Here is a 25,770-nt window from a genome sequence, read left to right as displayed (position 1 = left end):
CCTTCCCTAGCTACTCAACGTAGAGAGTCGACAAAGTTGAATCTAATCCAACTTTGCCAACTGTCTGTGTCAACGTTTGCGTTAGTCACGATGACGTATTTGGATATCACTGCGTATCGTCGTTGACTGATCGGTGATACCCTCTGTGTCTCTTTACGTCGGTATGGAAACCAGGCTTTACATACAAAGTGTCCAACTACTATCCAACCTGCACCACATCTTGAAAGGTGAGCTTACCTCTTTGATGGAGTCCGAGAGTTTCTGTCTATCGTCTTCCCATTCTTTCTTTTCCTTGGCGAGCTTCTCCTGAGCCACGTCCAGCTCGCGCTGAATCTTGCCGTGGCGAGCATCGGCCTGCCGCCGGGTCTCCAAGGAGTTCTGGTTAGCCTCGGCCACAAGTCGTCGGTTGTCGGCCCGCTCGATGTCCCAGGCCGCCTGGAGGCGAACCTGGAGCTCTTCCAGTTTGACCTTCTTAAGTTTAGTCTGCTGCTCAAGCTGTCGGGTTGAAAAGATTTCAGAGTGAGTTGAAGAATAAAAACATAAAGATCATTAAGTCACATTTATCCAAAGACAAGCAATCAGAGATGGATTTCTAGGTACACTTGAGCGTATTGTCCTTTGCAAGAAAACCTACAAGTCTCAAGTTACACACCCCATAGACGAGCCATTGGTAACGCAAGCTATGCAGCCTGAGCTAGACCAAGAGAGGGCAAATTTTCCTAGCAACGGAGGCCCCTCTGGTACTTGTATGGAACTGCGTATCACTGGTTCACGAACGATTATGAAACGTAAGCGTTGAAGTCGCGTCGCTACCTACAAATGAACACTCCCGACCGATATTGCTCTTTTCAACCGATTAGGGGGTGCTTCTGCTCAGGGCAGATAACGATGCAATGTTCACACGGAAAAAGAGGCAACTATACTGTTTCAGGTATGTTTAATTCGACAATGCAAGTTTCCTCCGTCCCCAAATGTTTCATACCGTTCTCAGCAAGTCAACATCAAATCCGACCGCAAACGAGATCATCAAGTCTTCGTGAATGATGAAAGACCAGTGTCTACTTCAGAACAATGATGTTACAGCAATGCAGACATTAAAGAGCACCTCTAAGGAAAACATGTTTTCTCTGATTTTATCTGTTCATATAAAAATATGGAAGCATCCAAATCGAACACAGTGTCATTTGTCTTCAGAACACAACTATAACAAGTTAAAAAGGCGTTTTTTTTCTGTTCAGGCCGAGATGCGAATTCTGAATGTAGATTGCGTCATTCAGAGAAAACGAGAGGAACCCTCGCCCTGTGTTCGTAGTGGATAAACCCTTATGCATGTCAACCAATGCATGTAGCCATTGTTTGTAGCCATTGTTTGGCATTCACAAGGATTTATCCACTACGAACGCAAGGGGAGGGTTCGATCTGGATGCTACAACATTTGAAGAGATAAAATAGAAGTGCTCTTTAAGAACTAAAGGTTTTCAGTGTCCTTGGTGGCAACTCAGACATGGCACACTGTACCATCCGTTACCTCCTTACCTTTCCTATTTTCGCTAGAAGCTCGTTCTTCTTGACGTCCCACGACGCCTTCTCGTTGGCGTAGCTCCTCTGCAAGGCGTCGCAGCGTTCCCTCTCGGCTGCCAATTGGCCACTCAGCTCCCGCCTGTCTCGCTGGAGTTCATCCGCTAGCTGCTTGGACCTCTTGGCCTAAAACAACAAACGCGTATGAAGGAAAACCTTATCTCGCGTTTTACTTCCCAAAAGCAACAGGTGAAAAAGTCAAACTATTAAATACCATGCAGATAATGTAGCATTTTAAGAATCAGATGAAATTCCCGGAGTTAATTAATTGGAACATCGTAAATGATAGAGAATATGCCCAGGGGGTCATATCTATTTCCGTTATCATTTTTCGATCAATGTACACTACATAAGAGTTTCATCCATTTCTTTTGGTAAAACACACAGAAAAGAGCCCTGTATCCACTATGAGCAAGTCTTTCCCTAAAATCTCTCACACGTTGTTTCTTGAACTGAGAGAAAACTCGGACCCTCTTGTCTTTGTACAGAGCAACTGTTTCTCCCTTTTGCAAAAGAGCCTTTAACTTTGTGTTTTTCCACCCTTTTTAAACTTTCAAGCTTGTAAATGTATTTCAACATGACCCACCAGTCTAATACAGGCGTTTCACAATAATCGCGCCTCCAAGAGTTTGCAACGCGTTGGCCAATCACAATGTGCGAAATCCGTCTACCAACCCTTCCGACCCTATCCCACCCTTCCCGTTTGGAAAGGGTCGACACATTTCGCGCGTTGTGATTGGCCAACGCGTTGCAAACTCTTGGAGGCGCACTATTGTGAATCGCCCGTATTAAGATAAACTGTGAGATGTTAGTTTTTTTGCTCCTTTGTGTCAATCCAATGAGCTGCTTCAAAAAAAGATGAGGGAGACAATCGTGCAACAGAAAATCCTATTTTCGTAACGTGTACTTGAAATTCCTAAACAACATTCTTCCTTGTAAAAGTTGTCTCTTTTAGAAACTAACTTTGACCACAACACATACCGAGAGAGACTCTTTTTCAGCCGTTTGTCTGGCCGCCGTCTTGTCCGCTTCAGCGCGCTCAGCGATCGCCTTCTGCACCGTCATCTCCTTCTTTGCCATGTGCAGATCTTTCTCCATATCCGACTTCTCTTTAGTCTCGCTCTCCAGTCTGCACTGGAGTCGGATCAGCTCCTCCTTGAAGTACTTAGTCTCGGCCTCCAGCTTGAAGCGGCTGGCGGCTATTTCGGCCTTCCAGATTTTCTCGTCCCTATGGAACTGCGACTGAATCTCGAGGCGGGCATTCTCGATTCGGCGCGATTGATTGTCGAGCTGACGCTGGAGGCGCTCTAACTCCTTAGAGGAGTTTTTCACAACTATCTCCTTGTCTTCGATCTACAAGTCCAGAATGATTACATTTACATAATTTATATTTCGCATTAGTAACGACATGCTCTTTACAATGCCCAGCTGTTATGGAAACAGGTAGACACAAAATGAATTTCTGAAAGTTTGGATTGCAGAGAAATGTCTGAATTTTACTACCGATCTGGACGGTAAAAGATACACTAATTCAATGGCCACCGATTAATGACGATATCATCCTATGATAGACTCTGTGAAGAAATCAATAAACTTTGGCAAATTTGTGGAAAGTGAAATGTGTATTTGGGCTTGTATTAACTAACCTGCTTTAGCAGACGTCTTCTCTCGTCTTTGAACTTCGCCTCGCTGACTTTATGCGTCTCCACAAGCTCTGTTGCTGCCTCTACCCTAGACATCAGATCGGCTGATCTCTTCTCAGCACTCGTCTGCGCCTCTCTGAGTTTGCCTCTAAGCTCGTTTAAGTTGCTGATCAAGTCGGACCTCTCGGCTTTCCAGGCGTCTTCCCGTGTCAGCAGTGAAGTTTGCAGCGACTTGATGTTGGCCACCAGCTTGGACCGATCACTCTCCCAGGAGGCATCCCTGGCTTTCAGGCTGGACTTCAGCTTCTCCAGAGCCTCCTGCAGCTCGCCCCGCTCAGCCTTCCAGTCCTTCTCCCGACTGGCCAGCTTGCTCTTTAGCTCTCGCATCTCGTTGGCCAGCCGGGTGTTCTCCGTCCGCAACTCATCCTCGCCGTTGCGGGCGCTCTTGATCAGCTCGGCCTTCTCTTTGCTGCGCGAGTCCTCCTGCGCGCGGAGCTGCGCGTCTAGGGCGTGTATGGTGTTCCGGCTCTGCTCCAGCTCCTGCTCCATGAGCTCCACTTTGGCCTGCACCTCTTCCAGCTGCCGGGTCTTGCTGCGCAGCTCCAGGTCTTTCTCGTCCAGCTCCACCCGCCCCTCCGAGGCGCTGAGGCTGAGCTGCTGCTGGTGCGCCTCGGTGAGTTTGGACATTTCTGCCCGATAGGATGCCTGTAGGTGCTCCAGTCTGGTCTCCGCCTCCCGGAGCTTCTCCTCTCGTTCCTTCTCGTTGTCCTTCAGGGCTTTCATGTATGTTTCCAGCTCCACAGTCTGCTCCTGGAGGGTTTGCTTTTCGAGTTGAAACTGGCCGAATTCGTGCTGAAGCAAGCAAATAGGATGGACACAGAATGAAATGACACAAAAGCACAGGCTAAATTCTCAAGTGGAATATCACCGACTTGACCGAAAGAGAAATACGATATAGGCCCTAGATGACAGTCATTCAAGGAGGTTCTTAGGAATACACGTACATCACTTGGCTTATGTTAATACATGTCAGTCAAAACCCGGCTCAAGACTGACTACGCAGACTTGCACTTTCTCCTATAAGTGAACACTGAATCTCGGAAGTTAACGTTTGCCAGAACTTAATCTTGGAAAGGTTGATATGAACGTAAGACAAGTACCTGCCAAGGCCAAAAAAGAAGCAGTCCACGTGTCATAAATGCTTCTATTTAGAGTGGATATCAGCATAACCACATGAATGTCTTCGCTACAAAGGTCAACCGGAAAACTCTGAACAGTATTCGCTCTTGAGAACTGAATCATCCATTGCAGTTTAAACGCAACCTCTGAAAGTTTTGTGAACTGCCCGAAAGCTACATGAAGAGATAAGCTGTATGAAACGATCAACGTGACATAAAACAAGTGTTCGTGAAGTGCTTTGTGAAATGTAATGTCAAAAATACTTGAGGTTGTATTTTCTGTTTTGACAAAATATTATTTGTTCTTTGAAGAAATGCAAAGTTAGGAAGTTAGTTTCACACCAGTCCTTTCCCATTTCCCACTCTTACACTACTTTACAAAGTGAAAACGCAAACGGACCCAAAGTAAGTCCGGGAATTGTTTTACAGCGGCTCAGAATCCTTTCAACTTTTCACACATAAACCCTAAACAACCAGTTTAAATAAGACCAACCAAGAATGGGCCATTAGTTAGAAACTACGACAAACAGCATATGGTTTTTCGGCGTTTTACATTACTCCCATTACTTTTGTAGCAGAACGCTATCTGCTGTATTTTCTCAATGATCTCAAATAAGAGCATCCAGCGATTGGTTGAAAAGAGCTGCGTTGGTCGGAAGTGTTCAATTTCTTGGGTGGAGATGCAACCGTGACGCGTGCATTTCAGTCGTCGTGAACCAGCGAAGTTCAGTTCGGACCAGGGAGCCTCTTTTACTACGAAAATATCGCCCTCTCTTGGTCAAGCTCGAAGCCCATACCTGTATATCACTGAGCTTTCGGGCGTTCTCCTGTTGCTGGATGTCCTGTCTCGCCACTAGGTCGCTCTTCTCTCTTCCCCAGGCCTCGCGCTCTTTCTTCAGGCGGATGTCCAGTTCGGTCCGCTCCTGTTGGACAGCAGAGATCTTGCTGTGGAGCAGAGATCGTTCTTGGTTCAGGATGTCGTTGGACGCTTTTAGTTCCTCGGTCTGCGCTGTCATCTTAAACGAACAAGAAAAAACTCTGGCTAACAATCCCAGTTGAGGAATTCTCTTTCACATTCAAATACTTGAGTTATTATTTATTGGTACTTCTGTTCCACTGCCTTGTTAAATACAACATCAGTTTATCAAAATGACGGTTTTCTTGAACTTGCTCTTTTGCTTAGTCCCCGAGGTTGGAGAGAAAAATACCAAGTAGAATTCAGTCAGGTTACTCTCAAATCCAAAAGAGTGAAAACCTCACCCTCCAAAAGAGTACATACCACTCTAACAAGAGTGAAAACCACTCTAAAAGAGTGAAATTTTCACTCTGCCAAAAAGCTATGTATAAATGGACAACTCGAAAAAGAGTATGACTGGTCTTTTAGAGTGACTTTCACTCTTTTGGAGTGGATTTATGAGAGACTCACTCTTTTTGAGCGGGAATTTTTCACTTTTTTGCCTTCAGAGAATATTAAACAGCACTTCTTTGGCAAACCTACCACTTTCATCTTGGCCTGCATCTCTTCGGCCAGCTCCCTGTACTTCCAGCATTCACCGTCCAGGATTTCCACTTCCGTCTCCAACTTACTCAAGATTCGCTTGAGTTCAGCCTTTTCGGCATCCGGTCGTTCGGACGGTTGCGACTTGGACACCTGATCGGTGCAAACCAAGCGGAATAAAAATACATGGATGTTTTACTCTGCACAGAAAACTCAAGTGGCTGACAAAGGACATTCCTCAATTTTTGCACAGTTCTGTAAGCTTAAAAGAGGAAATATGCATCTTCAGTTATGAAACGCTCCCTATGAAACATGGTGACTTTTCTCAATTGGCGACGAGGGATTATTTGGCATCACAGGGAATTACCAGCCGTAAAGCAGACACGAATAAAGCATATCCCTTGCGCTTGAGTGCAACAATACAATTTGCCTGATGACGTCACTCTGCATTACACAAAAGCCATTGTATCACTCATTGGCTTCGAGGATGATCCTTTGGCTTTTTTAAAAGAACGTCAGACAGACTTTGAGCAGCATCATGGACCCTCTGACGTTTTTTCTCACCGAAGCTTAATTAGCTATTGAGTTTATTTAAATAAAACGCAACTCCACTCCCAAGGGCAATTTCTCGATAAAAGATCATATTCTGCTATTGCTTACAGTCCCCAACTAGCGTATCGGAATACGTGCACGGTTTTCAAAGAGATTTGTTCACCTAATTACGACACCATGGCCAATATAACTTGCGTAATGGTGCTTCATTCAGTCTCGAAGCTAACGACCTGATGGCTGAAAAACTCTAACCCACACTACTGAACTACTCTTATTTTCCTCGACGCAATCAGTGTGAATTGGTCCAACCTGAATTCCAGTGACTGTCACTCAACAGAGCACCACGTCTTACATATTTCAGAACTCCATTACTGCGCAGGAAACCGAATACCTTAATAATATTGACTAGCCACTGAGTCATCATATCTTGTACCCGCGCGAAATGGTTTCGATTGGGGGCTGTGTCGAATGGGGTCGTGCAGCGGACGTGACGCGAACGCTACTTTCAACCGTATCGAGAAGTGTATAGCTTCCCCTGTCCCAATGGTATAGTCCGTTTCTTTCCTCCATTTTTGCTTTATAAATCAGTCCATCACATTTCGAAAAAAAAATGACCTGGCCTTATCTGTGTCGGATGCAAAGTGTGGGGTCACAGAACAAAAACACTCATAAGATCGGCTACCAGGGGAAATAATGAAAAGGGGGTTGTGCGCACGCAGCATTTTTGCATTTCTTTTATCATAAGAATATTTACAGTGTCTCTTCTTATACACTCATCTTCCATTTGTTTCCCACTTGCTCGTACATTTCTATTGTCAGTGCATTTACTAAGCCCTGTGGGCTAGTGTAGATGAATACAAAATGACTGAGAGTAAATACACAGTAGTTTATTTCCTCCTGTCTGACTGACACACACTTTTTCATCTGTATCAGCTTTTCGTGCCAAGTAGGCCGGGGCCAGCGTTTCTCTCTTGGTAGTAAAGTGGGGGTAGATTAATTGGACGCTTCCCGGTTGACGAGAAGACCTTGTCTGTCGGGTGTGATGTCTCATTACAAGTCTTCTGGGGCTCCAACTTAAAGTGACTATACTGACAACAACGGCCAGTCGGATATGTAAAACGTTTCCTGCTATGAAGCCACGGTGGAATTCGTCCGGCGCAGGGTATTCCCGCCTGGCCTTGTTGTTGACTTATTTAAAAGATATTACATCTTTGGGAAATAATTACGCGCGTAACATGAACCGTTAGCCTTGAATGATTCAGTCTGAAAACAAGGTAGGTGTCTAAAATTCAGAAGAGAAAAGTTGGGAAGAGTTTGATATTCTTTTTGCAAGGATACAGTAGCCCACAGATACACAAATAAAAGTGAAATTACGACAGTTCATAAAGTAATGAAACCAATGACTGAAGGTCACTAGGAGATTTCTACTTCCCTGGTGATGTCCCCGTTTGCTTTTAGAATCTGGATCCGGATCCCATATTTTGGTAAAATCTCATCGACATAAAAGTACAACTTGTTTCCAAGTGCAGGTCTGGATAAAAAGATGACATTGTTGCGTACACAATGAACAAAGCACCCTTTAGGTTTTACATTGGAATGAAAAGCAAGTTAGTATACCACACATTGCTAGAAAGCAATAATTAGCAGACGGTTATCAACACCCTGTTACCAATAGTAAGGCCAATGAACCATGAAAATGTGGCCTACTACCTCTTTTCCAGCCGTTGCAGTGGCCGCTACGTCAGGTCGCGTCTGCAACTCCTCCATCTTCCGTTTGAGCTCGTCCAGCCTCTTGGACAGTTCGGCCTTCTCCCTGCGCCAGGCCATCGTCTCCATCTTTTTCTGGAGGTCAGCGCTCTCCCGCTCGAAGACGGACCGCTTCTCGGCCCGGTCCTTCTCGTCCAAGGTCTGTGTTTGGGTTGGTGCGGCGGGTGGAGGGAGTGGTGTTCGTGGTGGTGGTGATGGTGGTGAGACAAGAGGGGTGGGGGAGGTGAATTTCTTAGCGTACTGTCAAAGTCGTTTTGATTTTGATTGGAGTTACCGACACGGGAGTTCACATGATGTTGACGAGTACACAAACGGTGACATGCACAGCATGCAATGAGCCAAACACGATAACATGGGGACAAAGTGGTGTGTCAAAGTGTGTGCGCAGAGTGTCGGATTGAGACATTCCAACACAAAACACATATTAGGATATCGCAAGACCACGGTGTTGGCAGAGTTTAAATGGAGTGTCGGGCCCAGTGTATTTTAAGGACATTTCCGAGAACCAGACGGCAAGGTAGTATTATGAAGTTATTCACAGGGTGCCGGCAAGGTGTATTTTTTACACCAAACAAAGGGACAGCAACAGGGGAGATCGTCCGTCCATTCAGTCCATGCAGCATCCATGAGGGGTGACGATCAAAGCGCCATGGAGCAGGCATCATGCGATGACAACAACACACAGGACAACACACGCAACAGGAGCACAGGACATCCCACGAGGGAGACGAGCACGTGGTAGCAGGTCCAACATTCGTCAGGTGCGAACGGTGACGTTGAGTGCCCGGAGATTGCACAGGGTTACGATCGTTGGATCAGTCCGGAAGTTTGAAACCCGGTGTTTAGAATCGGTCGTCGGAGAACATGCGTGTGAGTGGAGAAGAACATGAACAATCGTAAACTGGGGTTAGTGAAAGTTATCCAACAATTAAAGTAAAGGCGACTACATTATAAAATAAAAACAGACAAGACAACCATACTGACCCGAGGCAAGCGACTCATGTTAGTTGAAATCAAGCATGAATGTCTGGCAAGTGTAAAGGTAGGCACTGCAGGACAAATGCACAGGGCCTGGCCGCAGTGTGACACATAGCTGGAGATCTCCCAGCTCTTACCGAGTGCGGTGTGTTTGGAGACCTGGGGCCGGAAACAAGGCCTCGGGGCGAGTCATACTTTCTCCAAATTTAGAAAAAAAAATGTTTCTCGAAAAGGAAAAATGATTTTCGAAAAGAAATTATTACACACCCAAGCATGCGCGGATGACCTAACGCTGCTTAAAGCATTGTTCTGATTAACAGGAAAGTCAATCATTAATGTGGTTCTTACGCCTGATGACCGAACATAAATTACATGTACAAAACTCTCAGGGTATGCACACAGATAGGTAGAATTCAGAGTTTAGGCCAAGTTGGGGAAGTGAGAAAGATAGCAAGGCGAAAAGCATGCTAAGCAAATTTGATGCAACATAATTACAGTGCCGCATATTCGCGCGGTTCAGTGAATAGGTCTAAGAATAAGTATCCCTTGATCACAAATTAGTCGATGTTGATCCACAACTAAGATGAGTTAAGAGGAAAACAGATAATCATTTAAAAAACATGTTATGTGAGATGTACGGACCCAAGCCGGTTAAGTCAGCCCTGGTTGCTTAATTAAGCACAGTTATTGCTGCAACAAGAAAGTATTAACTCAAAAACACCTTCCGAAAGAAGTAATTTCACGTAGTAAAACAATTCTAATGTTATATGCAAAAGAATAGACACAATGCTGTAGTCCTACAAATCAATTTCCATCATTGCCGGACAGGTTTTGATCTTTCGACATTTAACCACGATAATTTGAATACAGACACTAGACTTTCACAACTCATCCACAGGCAACAGGACTTTTTTCAACCGTGCCAAAATCTGGGCCCACACGGTGAAGGCCCCCCGACCGTACACATTCTGTCCGTCTTACTTGCTTGACACGAGATGCTGGAGCTATTTTAAGAATGAGCCCCGTCAGAAAGAGGATGTCTTGAGCGGAACTCCTCATTTAGTCTGCAGGACAACTAGGATGGATTGCATCTGAGATAATGCGCTGAAGGGGCCGTCGGGGAGCCCAATTGCCAATTTTGGTATTTTTAGTATAAGACACGCTGCATCACGTTCAGAAGTCGGACAACTTTCATTCTTTACACGTACAAACCGTTAAGAGCCGTTAAAAATCTGAAGAGGTTTTTTCATTTTCGTTGTATGTAAAATGTAGCATGGAGACGGTGGGTCCTGCGTAGCAAGTACATGTACTTTCTAAGACAGACAACCCGATTGCAAACTTGGATCTAGCTAGCCGCCTGGTATTTCAAGATAAGTGGAAGCAATGTTGGATGAACAATCAGTTCTTGGCGCAAGTTATCAGATTATAATTCTGCAACTTGAAACTTTTTTCTTTTGAAAGCAGCGCCTATTCCCCCCCCCACTAACCTCAGCTAAGCGGCGTTCCATCTCTTCCTTCTCTTGGGCGAAGCGTTCCTTCTCCCGTGCTAGCTCAGTCGTCAGGTCATCAATCGCTAGATGGCACTCCGTCAACTACATTATTATCAAAACGTAATAAAGCATTCAGCACATCCACACCAAGTTGAAACATCACGCTTACAGGGACCAAAGCAAGAGAAAAAAAAACACCTTCCTGAAAAACTAAATCAGCCACTTCGTATTAAATTGAGCGAAGCGGGTCACACAATCGTGTTTAATTCCACGCGTGACGTGGCTCACGTGGTTTTAATACAGATTGGAGTGATCGTGTGAAATGGCGCAGGTTTGACGAACTTGGTATCGCTATGTGTTACCACACTGGGAAAACACACAAAAAAGGTCTTACATTCTTACCGGACTCAAAATCGACAATGCATCATATCTTCGGAGGGATGAGTGCTCAGATTTTGCGCAGCTTACTTACACAATAACGACGAACGGCAGGTTGCGCTAGTCATGCTAGTCGGCACTTCCGAGAGATAAAGCTCGACACAAACTGCACATGCTTGGATTGTGTAAACTATTATCGTAAAACAACCGTGCGGGGAAAAGAGCGCCAACTGCAAGGATATTGAATAATTTGGGCTTTGGTGATGGAATGAACGATTAAGCCAAGTCGTCGGGAGCACAAAAACAACACGTTGGCGGATTTTTCATGAACAGTCTGCTTATTTCCTCAACGGAAGACTTGAAAAACAAGCACGTCACGTTTAACAAACGACTCTCCATTTGTAAAAGCAGGAGCTTGATAGTCATCAACGGCAAAGTTCACTAGATTCAAATTGAATTGGATTTCTCGTGCTGAACATGTTTCTGAGACCTGTTCACAAGCCCCGGGGTTCATGAAATGGTTATCTTGTCCTCGATGTACGCTAGAAACAAACGCAATGCTAAATTAAGACTGTTTTTCATTTTTATATCAAACGCATCCATCTAATTTCCACAAATCACAGGAACCAAACTCAGCGGAGTAATTTTTGTACTGAGGAGAGACACAGCAAAGTATCCAGGAGCAATGTTTTTTCGGCCAAGAATTAACACAATGACGACCTTGTATCCGTTCTACGTCAACGATGCACGTAGATCAGCTGGGTCTCATTTATACAAAGGCGTGGTCACCGCTAACCAAGCCGAAGCATTGGTCTGTTATCAGAAGCCACGACGCTGTTGAAGCGCGTACAGACAGGAAAGACTATCAAGGTTCTTCGCATTAATTTCACTGGTAATGTGAAGACATCACAACCATTTGATGAGCTATTCATTTGCAGACCAATGATTCTGATGACGTCACGTAACAACAACGGTTCACCTTTCCATGCAAGGAACGCTATACTTACCGTCTCCTGTGTCACATGTAAAAACGAGTGGTTGCCTTAAGCAATCATTTAGCGTCAATTTACAGACCGATAGATGGAGCCCAAGTCATTATGCATACAGAAACTAGCAATCAAACAAGTCGAAGTGTGCGATGGCCAATCGAGCCAACAGTCTGGTGACCTTTACCTCCGGCACATGTTGTATAGCTAAGCATAAAATAGGGTATGGCGTAGACGGCGTCTTGGTACAAAACAAGGGAGAGTCACACACCTTTTATCCAAAGATCTAACCAGAAAATGGAGAGCTAATGTTCAGGAAGCAAATTCAACGCAACTGGTATAGACGCTGAATAATACTTAATGCAAGAACTGAGTACGAGCACCAACTCTTGCATGCGACTGTACAAACCGAGAAAGGCGTCTCGATGTCATGCATAGCGGTATCGCATTCGTAAAACAGCAAATTCCACAAGCACCGCCAGACGAAATATTCGTGTAGTGTAATTACCCCCTACGTCTCTGCAAAGTTCAACGGTTAGTGCACTTGGGAGGGCGACCAGCAGTAAAAGGCGTTATGACAAGACGATGATACACCTCTCTGTACGGTTTTGGAGAGGTTTTGATTTCTCAGTTTTTAGCCTACTTAAACCAATACATCAGAAAATCTTCTCATTCAAAGATTTGATATTTGGTTATCATCATATGCTTTCTTCTTGGTTACTTAAAACTTCAACAAAATGAAAGGATCAATTGTAGGTAGAATTTATGCAAATTGGACAAATTTTAAATTATGAAGTACAAAATGGCCAGATTTAAGGTACAAACACTGCTGTATAGATATAGAGAATGAAAGATGTTTTATCAATCAAACTTGAATGGACCAAGCTCGAGGTAGGAGAATCTAAGATTATTTTCAAGCAATCGAGATCGTTAGGCCTTGTGTTTAACAAAATATTAAATACCACAATAATTACACCTGTCGACGCATGCCGGTATTAAGCAGTGAAGCAATTTGAGAGAACTCTTCAATTTCGATACATTTACGAATGGTTACTGACGATGGTCTCTTTATAACTCGCTGGCTCTGCGGATCGAAGTGCGATTGAGCAAGCTGATCACGCGCGGCAGGGGGCGGCCGCCTGACATTTGGCAATCAGTCTCTATAAACGGACCGCGTGTTCCAAAGACCCGTATCGATATCGGGGCTAGCCCACAGGAAACAGCGAGCGGGCACGATTCTACACTTTCGGACTAGGGTATACGATTTCCCCCTTCACGGCACGTTGAGCAGCATCGCGAGTGCAGGAGCCACATCTTCAAGTTTCTTCAATTATCGGGCGTGACGAGGTGCCGGCAAATGTTCAGTCTGTGCGACAGCCAGCCAGAATGACAAGGCCCTTTCTGAGACGTATCTGTGACAGGTTCACGCCGGACACACTCCTTGTTAACAACCGAAGAGTGAAGATCGTTTTTATTTTTGCCGATCAAATCGTGAAAAGCAACACCCTCAATATCGAAATGACTGAAAAGAACTTTACAAGGCACTTGTGCATAGGCTTTCCTAAATTTAAGCTCAAGAATTTTGTCCGTATTCCCCCGAAAATCAAAACTACAGGTTGCCACACTCGATATTCTTACAATGATCAACAGTTCAGGATAACAACACTGCTGAAAGTAACCAAAAAGATCCCCAAAACTAAGGAAGATTTCATAATAAAATAGCAAGACGTAGCGTGCCACTCTCTGTTGTTCCTTCGGATCTTCCTCTATACCTACAGTCAAGAAAGGCATCTTTACAGTCACTTTAACTTTGTATTTACATGTAATCATATACTTTCCCAAGTGAAACTAATAGGCCCTCCTGTACCATGCAAAGACAACAAACAGAACCATTAATACCAAGTGCATTGGTTTCTTGAAACTGTTGCCACCTGTCACATGTACTTATTGATACACTTGGCCGTTATATGATTCGACAGTTATAACAAGGTCACATCCCTTTGCCAGGAATACAAAGTTAGCCTACAGCAACGTGAGTAAAATTTGGCATAAGATTCCAATGTGTTAGCAATCTGTAAATTATCTGGAAAGAATAGAGAGTTATTCGAGATTTTTAGACCTGCGGGTACTTTTTCAGAAAGCGTAATGCAAAATTCAATAGACATGTTCAGAATTCCATAGAGATGTTCCGAAATATTGTAAGCTTTATCATTCTCAACACAGCTTACATTCGCGCCCCGTGATTCTCTGTAACCAGGAAAGGGTAGTCTACAAGCTATGAAGGCCGTACAAATTGATATTCAGAAGCGTCTTGCCAGTCTTCGTATAAGAAGACGTGACACTGACCATGTCCACATGCAAACCGCTTTAATGTCTGGTTTGGGAAGGATTTACTGATTAGTTTGGGAAGGATTTAAAGTCTTATTTCTGTATACATGTATGCTCTTCCGGCTGATGGAATTTTAGAGCCTGTTGGCTACGGTAAAATGTAGCAAACGTTCTTGTTTCTACAGAAACAAAAATATGGCCACAGCTGCAACGAGAGAAGATTGAAAGGGTGAGCAATTGACCAAGGTTTTCACGATTAAAGGCGGGTTCATAGTTCAGGAATGCAAAAACGAAGCGAATTTGACATCGTGACAATTTGTAGGAAAATTTCACTGAGTTGAAATGTGTTCAACTTTGGCAAATTCGCAGCGCGAATATTTGATCTGGCGTCACAATGTCGCGTTTGTGTTCGCTTTCGGTCCAAGTACGGAATGAACCAACGGTCAGTCATCAGCCACATTGTCGGTTGACGCCTTTCAGATTCTGTGCAGTGACAAAATAATATGTAACTATAACGCTTAAGATTGGAGATTGACATGAACTCTACTTGAAAGAACGAGGCAAACTAATTTGACCGAAGGAGCTCAAATAGTATGGAAGCGATCAATCTTCCCACGTCCAAAAGATCAAAAGAAAAACAAAGAAACTGATTAGTAGGCTTAAATCGAGATTTCACGATCTCATCATGAGAAAGTTTGCTACTGAGCATGGTATTGGTTAGCACTTGGTACAGAAACGTGTTGGAGCTGGCAATCCAATTACGCCATAGGATGTCATAAAGATTAGGGGCTGACTCATTCTCCCTAAAATAAGCTAACTCGAGCCTCTCGGCCCGCTGATCTAGATTGGCAGGGAAACCGGTCTTGTAGATATTAACCCGACACCAAGAGTAGGCCTTGAATTTGCTTTAACGTAATATAATATCAGTAATGTGCAACCATTTCTTTGGCTCTTGAGGGCGTTCGTGGGGTGGAAATCACGTAAGACTACGTGTCATCGCTTAACAACATTCTTTTTCATTAAGTCAGAATTGTGGTCTAATTTATCACATGGACGGGTCTATCACAAGTGAAATCATGAGTGATAAAGGATGGACCATGGCAAAAGATTACCTCCACCACAGTTCACGTATTTAGCTTTAAGCTTGCCTGAGTGTGTCCTGACCTGTCAGGACTTGGGAGGATCTCTGAATGAATTAAATGCAACGCCTAGAAAGTCGATACCAGTTTTGGTGGACAGCTTGTTTAGACAAGTTTTCGGAGCAAATGGTGGCACTTTAAGATCGACGTTTCGCTGAAAGAAATCACTTCAAATTCAGTACAAAAAAATCGATACGGTTCTCTTCACATTCAAGGCATTAAAAATTCATGAAACGCTTTCAAACTTGCGTCATCAATGTTAATACCTGAAACTGTGAGACGTTCTGATTACAACGTAAGAAACAACGTGACTGACATGTCCACGCAACTCCAGACGGCTACAATATTGTAATGTCAAGATCACCGTGGAGCATCAAAATGTACAGTTACTAAAATTAAGCTGTCCATGACATTCCTAACACAGCGACAGGACCAAGAACTACTTAGAAAATGAAGCCATAGACATTAAGGTGAATTCTGGTTACACCTACACATGCAGATTAACTCTTCCTTCCTGGGAAACTGGTACATCAGATGATTTGAGATTGAAACATAAATAAGGTACAATTTATTTCCCAAAACTGTCCCTAGGATGCTTGAAAAGTTGGAGCATTTTCGCTGAACCGTGGCAGTCACAGTGATGTATTTCATCGTAGGGTGATTTGAAATCGTTGATATCGGAAACCTAAGCATTTATTGTTTACAGCCCTGATCCTGATAATAAATAGCGTAACAGTTTTAACTCTGACCTCGAATCGGAGCAGTTCTTTCTCACGCTCCCTGTAGGCGGCATCTTCAGACTGGCTAACCTGAAGCCCGCCCTCATCGTCGACCCCGGAGGATGACCCCCCGTTCAGCATCTCGGCCTTCTTCTCGGCAACGCGGCATCTCTGTCTCTCCTCGGCAAGCTGCGTCTCCAGGGCGGAGATGCGGTCCTTGAGACACTTCTGGAGGGACAATGTGGAAACACACTCAGTGCCTGGTTACCAGAGTTGGTCATTTCGAAACAAAGCTCCCTGGACAGGCAGGGAAGGGATGGACGGATGACTAAAAAAGATGGATGATTGAAGAGGGTTTAGAGCCAGGCCTGATACCTGTAATAACTCTCAGACGGGTAGCTATGGGAGTCGACAACCTGAACAGGTACCACCGATGGTGCATTGTGTCACCACGCTCCAGAGGGGCAAGCCCGGTGCACGTCCCCTGATTTTTTTCCCCAAAATTTAGGAGGATACCTCGTCTCTTTTTTATTCCTTCATGGTTCTCAACCGGAAGGTTAATCGCCAAAAGACAGACATTCTGACCGGGTAAGAAAAAAATAGACCCCGCTCGTATGCTCGGCTTGGCTTCCATTCAGGAGCACCCCCTTTCCGCAAATGCTAGATCTTCATTATGCTGATAGCCTGGTAGTATTCCTAAAAGTCCGGGGAATTTAATGAAGGAGGGGATCACTTCCTTTCAGTACCGGCCAGAATAGGATACAGGCTAACGTTTGCTCAGATGGAGTCTTTATAATTTCCTTTTTAAATTGGTTTACAAGAAAAACGAAGCTTCAGATGCCTACACACTGAACAACTGAATCTTTGGAAAGTGGCAGGAAGAGGATATTGTCTAATTTATTACGCTGGAACGGAAACAAAGCTAACAAGCTAGGAAATCACTCATTATTATTCGAATGATGCAGTCACAGTTCCTTGAATGACAGCGAAATAACGCACGCCAAATTGGCTGAAATCGACTAAGACACAGAGGGCGGTAGACAAACTGATAAATTTTTATCCGACACGATGTTCTACCATCACTTCTTTTCTTCGGTTGAACAAATTCGGTTCTGGGCACAGAAACGAAGCTTGGGATTAGATAATAGCGTACTTAAGAACCCCCCCTTATTTTTTTATCTTTTCTATATTTTTTTATCCCAACATCTTAAAACTGAGGGCGCTGTTTGAAACTGACTGCGGTGACAGGTCAGAATGCATTCTGACACGTGTTGCCAAGCGCCTGATGTCGTATACAGGCAACCCTTAGTTTGAGTACCCAAAGCAAGTTTAGATCTGTTGTACCATCAGCAGTTTTGTCTGCAACCCATGGGAGGGCACATTTCCAAGGTATAATGATGCAGGCCAGTAAATAGGCCGAAAGCTGCTTGCGCGGTCCAATCACAATTTGTATTATGCACTCAAATTCTCTACGAAATAGAGCATTTTGTGGCCCAAGAACTTGAAGATTTGTAGAAAAGACAGGTTGAGGCGGGCAAAGAGAATAACACCCTGCGTCTGAGTGAGATTTGGAAGCAATCAGTGCCCGAAAAGGGATTTTTTTTTTTTAGAAGTGTAGGCATCGATATTTCAAAATGGCAAGGGGGTTCACGGATGAATTTTAGGGGTGACCTTCCGTGGAAATGAATCATCGGTTAATGAATCGAAATTTGCAAAGAAAGAAAAAAATCATAAACTTGGCTTTAATTTGATGTGCGTCTCGAACGTTTATCACTGTCGGCTGTGGCAGTTTATTTACTGGCCTGCAAACCTATATAGACTTCTCCACATGTGCGCCCTCTGTGACAAGCCACATACAATGCTCCACGAGCGGACGGTTAACCGAAACTGGTCTCATAAAAAGACTTGCTATGTATATGCGTGGTAGCCATCTTGCAGGGCGGTTCTTTTGTTCCACAGGGAAACGCTCCCATTCGAAGATTTCACGCCTTGGTCCCACATCCGAAGCATATGAACATCGGATGATAACAGGAAGGGCATGCACTTTGGAAATCCTGTTTCTCATTTCAACCGGGCCTATTTTGGCGTTCATGAGACCTAAACCTACGCCCTCACAGAGAACAAACTGAAAAGACCTTTACTCATGAAAACGATGAGTCACCAAAACGCTCAAAATTAAAACCAACAATAACCCGAACAGTTGTTACTTAAGCTGACAAAATACACCCATGGTTAGGTACGGCATCGGGCGACTTCTTTAATAGTCTGAAATAGACTTCGTTGGGGGACAAACCCACCTCATAATTCACTCGCACTTCAGTTTTAACCTCCTGCTCGGCAAACACGTCATCTGAGGCGACCTCGCTCCTTGCAACCGCTGGTTTTTCCCCTGCCACCATGCCTGCCTGCGGCCCGTCTCCGCCCGGCTCGGCCAGGGCACAGGCGCGCTTAAGCTCCTCCTCCAGTCTCTCCGAACGCTCCTCAGAGATGCTGAGGCGCTGCTCCAAGATGTCCTTGTCGGTGGTGAGGCTGCCGAGGCGCTGCTTGAGGGTCTCCTTGAGGCTGGCATTGTCGGTGCGGAGCTGCTCGGCCTCTTGGCGCACCTGGACTAGCTCCTTCTCCTGCTGTTCCTGGGTCACCTCTTTGCTCTTGATGACAAGTAAAAGGTCCCCTGAAATGTAAAAGAAATACTTATTTTACACATATTTACCCATTTAAAAAAAAAAGAGTCGTCAAGAACTTGTTACCACTGCTGTAGAACAGGCTGCTATGGTCAGACTTTGGGCAACCCAGCAGCAAAAGGTGTCCAAAATTGGACAAAGCGATGGACTGCCAATGTTCCAAACGTTGTTCACAGCTTGTTTCCTGATAAAACTAATGCCTTGTTTGATTAGGTACAACTCCAGAGTTATGCTCATATTAATCAATAACGACGGGCACCATATGGTGCTCTCCAACTACAAAGCGCGCTTACATGTAACAGTCATGCATAACTTCCATAAGCGATCTTCAAGCTGTAAGTCCAGACGGAACAAACATTTTCACTACCGATTCTCCCAGCAGGGAAGTGTGGCTTTTCAGCATGCCAATGCATGACCAGCAACATCTTCAGCAGATCAATATTACCACCGACATCGACGGCTGCTGCATGCAAGCAGTGAAGTCGAATTAAACTTATGGGGTATGAAGGTTGACCGAGGGCGGTAACAGTGGATCGTCGAAGTAGAACAGACGTGGTGTCGTTAGAACTGCAGATAAGCACTATCATTATCAGTAACACATGAAACGATAGGGAGTGTATGGAATATTTCTGGCATTCTCGAGGAGCTGCCTTTATTTCCCCCGGCCACGGGTAATTACGACACACATTGCAGCAATTAGGCTTCCAACCCCCCCCCGCAGCTCTGATACCCTATCCGAAATGCTAGCTGATTACGGGGTCTGCGTTGGGCCTGTGACGTCAGCCGCGTTGCATGACGGGATATTATCTTGAAAATGGACGTGACAGGTTCTCCTCGGGGAGAGGGGAGCTGACTAGAATATTTCGTGTGAGGGCGTGCTTTATCGAATACTGAGTTGAGCCGGCAAGGTTGTGACTCATAATGTAAGGGGCCTGGCCAGACTGCTTATCAGATATTCAACCACATTTTAGTATCCATTCAGAAGTATCGATATCTCTGTGGTTCCACTGTGTGTCCTTGCACTTTGCTCCATAACTCCGTTCAATAAACAGATACGTGTCTCTTTTTCAATTTAAAAAGCCCTGCTTGATTCTATGTGCTTTTCCCTCATTTTGGCAAGGTTAATAATAATGATTTTCGAACATAAACCCCTGAGAGAAACCTTTCAAACTGTCATACAGAAATAATCACAGCTGCTTTTATTGCAATCAGAAAACTATAGAAAAAAGTACAAAAGTACAAGTGCCAGAACGTGTGTGAGAATAAGGGGACAGTAGTCAGTGAAATAGCTAAATGTCACAGCAAAACATTTCGAAAACATTATTCCACTTTTACCTTTCATCTCTTATTAATTTACAAGGACGGTCGATTTTTCATTGCTGAATGTCAGCATTGGAAAGCTATTAAAGGTCACTTGAAATAAACGAAGTTCCCCTCAAGTTTTCCAAGTCAAAATTTTATGTGCCTCAAATTATCTGCACATGCATGCACACGACACACGCAGCCAATCTCAAAACGGGAAATGGAAATCAAGTTGATAGGTCACTCGCACTTTTTGGCTTGCACTTTTGCTTGGCTTTTTTTCGTACTTCAGTTTTTCTCCCTTTGGACAAGCAGCACTGTCACAAACAAAGTGCTGGGAATATGGAGAAATTTTGTTGTTGTTGATGTAATAGGTGTATACGGCTCATATTGTGCGCAGCAGCTAGAGCGAAAGCGAATGATATCATGGTGCTTGGAAATTATGCATGGAATAACTATATAAACGCTTTAAATTATTTTGTCTGATTGGGGGAGGGCATTTTCTGATCTCGTTGTCGTCTCCAGCTTGTCAAGTTTAATACTTGGAGACAAGACTTCAAGGCTAAGGGATCAACGCAGCTGCATTCTATGATCAGCCTCCAGAAACATACAGTTTTCTTATAAATGAAGCAAAAGTGTTTAGTATTATGTATTTTTATTTGTGTCCAACGGCAAACATTCGAAAGTGACTGCAAAACTCGAGATGAAACCAAAATTGGAAATGAAGTCAACATTAAAAAAAAATGAAAGGCGAGCCCAGAGACATCAAGATTTTCTATGTACCTAGGTAGCCTCTGTACGGTGGCTCTAAAAATAAAGTCATGACTGAAGCCTGGTAGGAGGTTGACAAATATTATTTTGTCCAAAATTAAGCCATAGCAGCGCCGCAAGGCAGGAAACCGGCATTAATGGTGTGACGGATTCATATGCAATTACAAAGCCAACCCACTGATTTGTAACACCAACTGGCAAGATTCATTCCACCAATTGTGTCCTTCCGATAAGAAGGGGGGGTTTGCCCTGTTACCAAGTTCCTTGGAAGGCAATGTCTGATAACACCTCAAGATGGGGTCACAGATCTTGGATTTGGGTCAATATCGAGACAACACCTTCCAGATATAGCTATGAAGATGTCACAAAAACGTTTGTGGGCGAACAAAAAGAGTGACTAATTGACCAATTCAAACTAAAAATAAAAATAGGCAGAGAATCGCACGCGTAGAGTGGAGAGCATTCAAATAACATATCGCCACAAGAACAAAAACAACACAAGTCTGAAAAGTATTAGGGTCGAAAGAAAAAAAGGTCAGTCTAATGAATGAATGGAATACAATATTGGCATTCCATGTAGTATTAACACGCAAAAATCACGTTAACTCCTTGTAATACTCTGTAAGGCATCCATGCAATCCTTTAAACATCTCTGCAATTAATTCAGGTATAGCTTGGTTAAGAGTTTTGCCATATAATCATGAAGATAATTTTGCATCTTTTTCTTGAGCAGTTCAAGGTCAATTGGACATTCTCGGTGACTATTACATCACTAAATATCTCCATTACTGGAACGTGTGCACAAGGAAAACAAAAGAAAAAATTCCCTATCGAAAAATGCTGGCTGCTTTGCCACATGGAAACTCTCCATAAGACATAAAAGAATGATTCAAAAGCTTTCAAACCCCTAGAGAAAAAGCTAACATTGCTTTCGAGTCAGGTGGCCAGCCTCAAAAACAATTTGGCACTGAACACGGGAATCGTTCCACATCAGTCACTCTTCCGAAATTTTCAAACTATTTCTAAATTCAGAAAGCACCAAAATGAAGTCACGTAAAGGTTTACACACCTAGCTCCTCTTGTAGCGTCCCGATCTGACTTTGTAAGCTCTGCAGACGTTCATTGTCCTCTGACGTCGTAGATGACGTCGACTCCTGCCTGATCACCGGCTCAGGCTTCCGTTCCTTCTCCGTAGCCGCCAAGGCCTTCTCAGCCGACACTTTCTCCGTCAGTGCCCTCTCTGCGGCCTCCTCTAGCCGCTCAGTAAGCTCCTCCAGCCCTACGATCTTCCTTCTCATGGAGTCCGCCTCGGTTTTCAGCAAAGCGATCTGCGACCGCAGTTTGTGCTCGACACCTTTGACCTTGCCCTTCCCAGGCTCCTTGGCGGTGGCGATCTCACTGAGCTTGCGCAGGCTCTCGGTTTCCAGCTGCAGGCTTCTGTTCTCGAATTCGGCCTCCACTAGGCGCCGTTTGAGGGATGCTATCACCGTCTCGGCTTTCATTCGTTGGGCCCGGCGCTCCTCTGAATCTTCCGCGGCTCCTCGGTTGGCATCATCCGGCTGAGGGTACAAGGCGTTGAGCTCCTCAAAGGTCTCCAGTTTGACGCGGAGGGCCTCGTTCTCCCGGAGCACGTCCTCCAGCTGCCGCTGGAGGGCGCTAGACTCGGCGGCTATTTCCTGGGCACTGTCACTGGATTTCTCATCACCTCCCGTCGAAGCTCTTGTTTTGCCTGTAGAAAGACAAAAAAGAATAAATAAAATATAGTAAAACAAAGGCAATCCTTTCAACGAGTGTCCCCACTTTGATACTTCTACTTGTTAAAGAGTCCCAACACTACCTGCAGTGGAAACATTCTCCAACAAAGTATATATTTATTTGAATGGCAGAAATTGAATTGAAATTGTTATGCTCAAATGCAAACAAAGGTACTTCAAGAACATTTTAGGGAAAGATCATTAGATGCCTTCTAATTCCTTGATAAAAAGAATGAACTAAGGAACACCTTGACCATTTATCACACAACTGGGCAAATCCATTACTTTGTTGCGAGGCATGCATTAAACGCAGACTACGAAAATCCGTCTGCACCTTTAAGATAAACCTGCTTCACTTGACCCAGTTTCCTCGGGCTTCAATGATCAGGTTTTTTGAAATGATAGCCCTTAATCTGTCAATGCAGGGACCCTGGCTGAGAGGAAGGGGCTCGTTAAACCGGGCGAGGGTATAACGTGAATCAGAGGAAACGACCGCACAGCGTGCATAAGCAGCCAGTCCTCGTCGAGCGGGGGGACTGGGCAAAACGGATAGCTGGTCCGTCACATTTAGGCCTAGGCCTCGCTGTGGATCGACCATTCGCAGATTGACCGCATGCACACTATCGTGGGCAGTGTGCTCCAGACACTCTAGAAATCGTGGTTTTAAAACGAGTGTTAAATGAACACCCTCGGTTTCCATATAGGTGGTGTTGTCCTGCATGGATGCTGACGGTGTTAAATATGTTTCAGAGCTTTTGCACTGCACCGATATCAGACTAGCAGGACTAATGTTGGCGACTGGCTTTATTCCAAGGCAAAGCAGCTGAAAATCAACCTTGATTAATCCAGGGACATTTTAGGACTACAGATTTGCCTGTCAGTTCCATGAAGCCCGAGACAGCCGATGGCCAATGACAGAAAAAAATGAAGCTCCACAGTGGTGTGACATCGCATTTTTAGGAATGTGAGGACGATGGTGTTGATTTAAGTATCGATTCCTCTAGGTCGAGGATGGCTTTCATTCGATTCCGGTCATGCACTCGGACTCGTCACTTATCACAACTCAAGCCAAGACTGTCCCATCGATAACAGATAATAACGATGGTGATTTATTTTCACAAAATTCCCCTACAAAACCATTGAGGCACCTTTCCAAATGTGCGTCAACACTTGCACCAAGCGTTGTGTATCCAATGAAATCGCTTCTGGGGCGATTTTGATGGCCAAACGCAACGCACTCGTTTGTTTAATATGTTAATAGGTCGATTTTTGTGTCCATGAAAGTGAAACACATGAACGAATCGCAACGCAACAACCCCCCCCCAAAAAAAAGTACATATGGAAAGGCGCCTGTAATGTGATGTTATAATTTTATGTTTTTGTACTTTCTTGCTTTAAGTTGGTCAACTTAGAAGCAAACCTCGATAAATCAGGGCACACTTACCAAGAACTTTGAATGAAATTAGCAAAGTGAATAAAAGTATTCTTGAAAGACTTAATAGTAGACAACATAAGGACGTTTAGTTCTCCATCGTGGAGGCGTAGCTTTTTTCCATCCACGGAATCTATTTCCAAGGTTATTCGGGCGAGTTTGAATATAAGCCGGTAACAAATCCCACTTGCAGACTAATACCACCAAGATCTTGAGTCTGATGTTTGAAACAGAGCCAGATTTTCATCTAACTACCCAGACAGACATGCCTTGGGTTATGCGATAAAGCGGGCCCATGGGTCCGTCCCCAAAAGTGTACCACGTGGGTTTATGATGACTGTATGTTTGACATACACATACAAAATTCACATAAGATTGAAAGAGACTTGTAAAATGTCCTGGACAAGTCTTCGTGCAAATGATTTCCTTGGGATGTTACATAATCAACAAGAGTTGCGTTTGTATAATACGGACGAGCATTGCTCCGCTTGCAGAAAGGTGCAAAGATGAGAACTTTCTTTTCCAGTACTGCAATACCGTCTGATGTTACAGTGATCATTCAGGTTTTGGTTAAAGTTTGCGTTACGTGAAATGTGCTTTGTCTATACTATGGACGACAGAGTTTATCGACTGTAGAACTTTTGCCAAATATCGTATATATATCAAATATTAACTGCCAATAAGCTGTTGGGCAAATTCGTCTTTTTCTTTTTTTCACTCGGACAATAAGCTAGCACCTTTAAGTAGGCCAAAGACTCTACAAATTTTCGGTATAAACGAAACCCCCAGCTCAGTTGCACCAACATTTTGGACAATGTGGCTTGTGACCTTTTATGACGGTGTGGTCAGTGTGGTCAATAAAGGTATTGTGCAAGCAGTCTTAGGCGTTGATGCTGGTCGACATCTTAAGCTGTAAAACATGGATATTAAATCATTGCGAGAGTGGATCAAATCGGCCCAAACAACCGCATTAAGCAGAACGCTAAACATCCTTTAACCTTTAAACAGGGATCTAATAATGAGATAAATCTATGACATCCATTTAATTCATGAAATTGACTGACAGTGCTTGTGTTTGAGCTTGTCTGAGTTTGCCTTCTTGCAGATCACGTGTGCGCATGGATGATGACTCTTGTATGTCTGCCACGATCTAAGCCTGCTATTTTGATATTTTTATCAAGTGTGGATTAAATGTGTGGGACACGATCACCGTCATACCTGATGGCTCATCACCGGCAGACTGCAAGGACCTCCTTTGCCGCTCGAGGGCGCACTCCAGCTCCTCATTGGCCATCTCCAGCTCCCTCATCTTCCTGCGCATGACCGTTGCCTCCTGCTCCACCAACATCAACTGCAGTCGTAGCTCTGCCTCTTTCTCCGTGGACGCCCCGCGGCCGTTCTCCGGTTTCTTTGGTTCGTCTAAGGTTCCAAATCTCATCTTGAATCTGAAAAAAAAGCAAAATTGGAAAAGTTTTGGTAGCTACAGTTGCAGGTTTTCTTGTCTTCATGTTTTTCGACGCATGCCTGGCAATGTTAAATTTCCCTTTTTCTCGGACCATTTCCCTGCAATCGACTTCTTTGGCGCCATCGAAGTAG

General features: G+C 44.2%; 1 protein-coding gene across 7 annotated transcripts in view; it reads right to left on the bottom strand.

The window, feature by feature from the left end:
* The window catches only part of LOC110975268 (uncharacterized), an 81,083-nt gene that overhangs the window by 11,446 nt on the left and 43,867 nt on the right, over window positions 1-25,770 (bottom strand). For 6 of the 7 annotated variants that reach the window (XM_022227602.2, XM_022227600.2, XM_087132253.1 and 3 more), the window contains 12 exons: window positions 25,393-25,619; window positions 22,058-22,717; window positions 18,532-18,905; window positions 16,265-16,462; window positions 10,682-10,786; window positions 8,160-8,456; window positions 5,898-6,050; window positions 5,197-5,415; window positions 3,225-4,073; window positions 2,560-2,931; window positions 1,537-1,704; window positions 238-495 (listed from right to left, as the gene is read on the bottom strand). In XM_022227602.2, coding sequence (XP_022083294.2) covers window positions 238-495; window positions 1,537-1,704; window positions 2,560-2,931; window positions 3,225-4,073; window positions 5,197-5,415; window positions 5,898-6,050; window positions 8,160-8,456; window positions 10,682-10,786; window positions 16,265-16,462; window positions 18,532-18,905; window positions 22,058-22,717; window positions 25,393-25,619 — 3,880 coding nt within the window. The remainder of the gene's footprint in view (window positions 1-237; window positions 496-1,536; window positions 1,705-2,559; window positions 2,932-3,224; window positions 4,074-5,196; window positions 5,416-5,897; window positions 6,051-8,159; window positions 8,457-10,681; window positions 10,787-16,264; window positions 16,463-18,531; window positions 18,906-22,057; window positions 22,718-25,392; window positions 25,620-25,770) is intronic. The other variant, XM_022227603.2, reaches the window with a different exon arrangement.

This window comes from Acanthaster planci, linkage group LG02, assembly GCF_054643075.1.
Source record: "Acanthaster planci isolate LZ-2023a linkage group LG02, COTS_SCS, whole genome shotgun sequence".
Taxonomy (NCBI): domain Eukaryota; kingdom Metazoa; phylum Echinodermata; class Asteroidea; order Valvatida; family Acanthasteridae; genus Acanthaster; species Acanthaster planci.
This window is presented reverse-complemented; position numbering and strand designations above follow the sequence as displayed.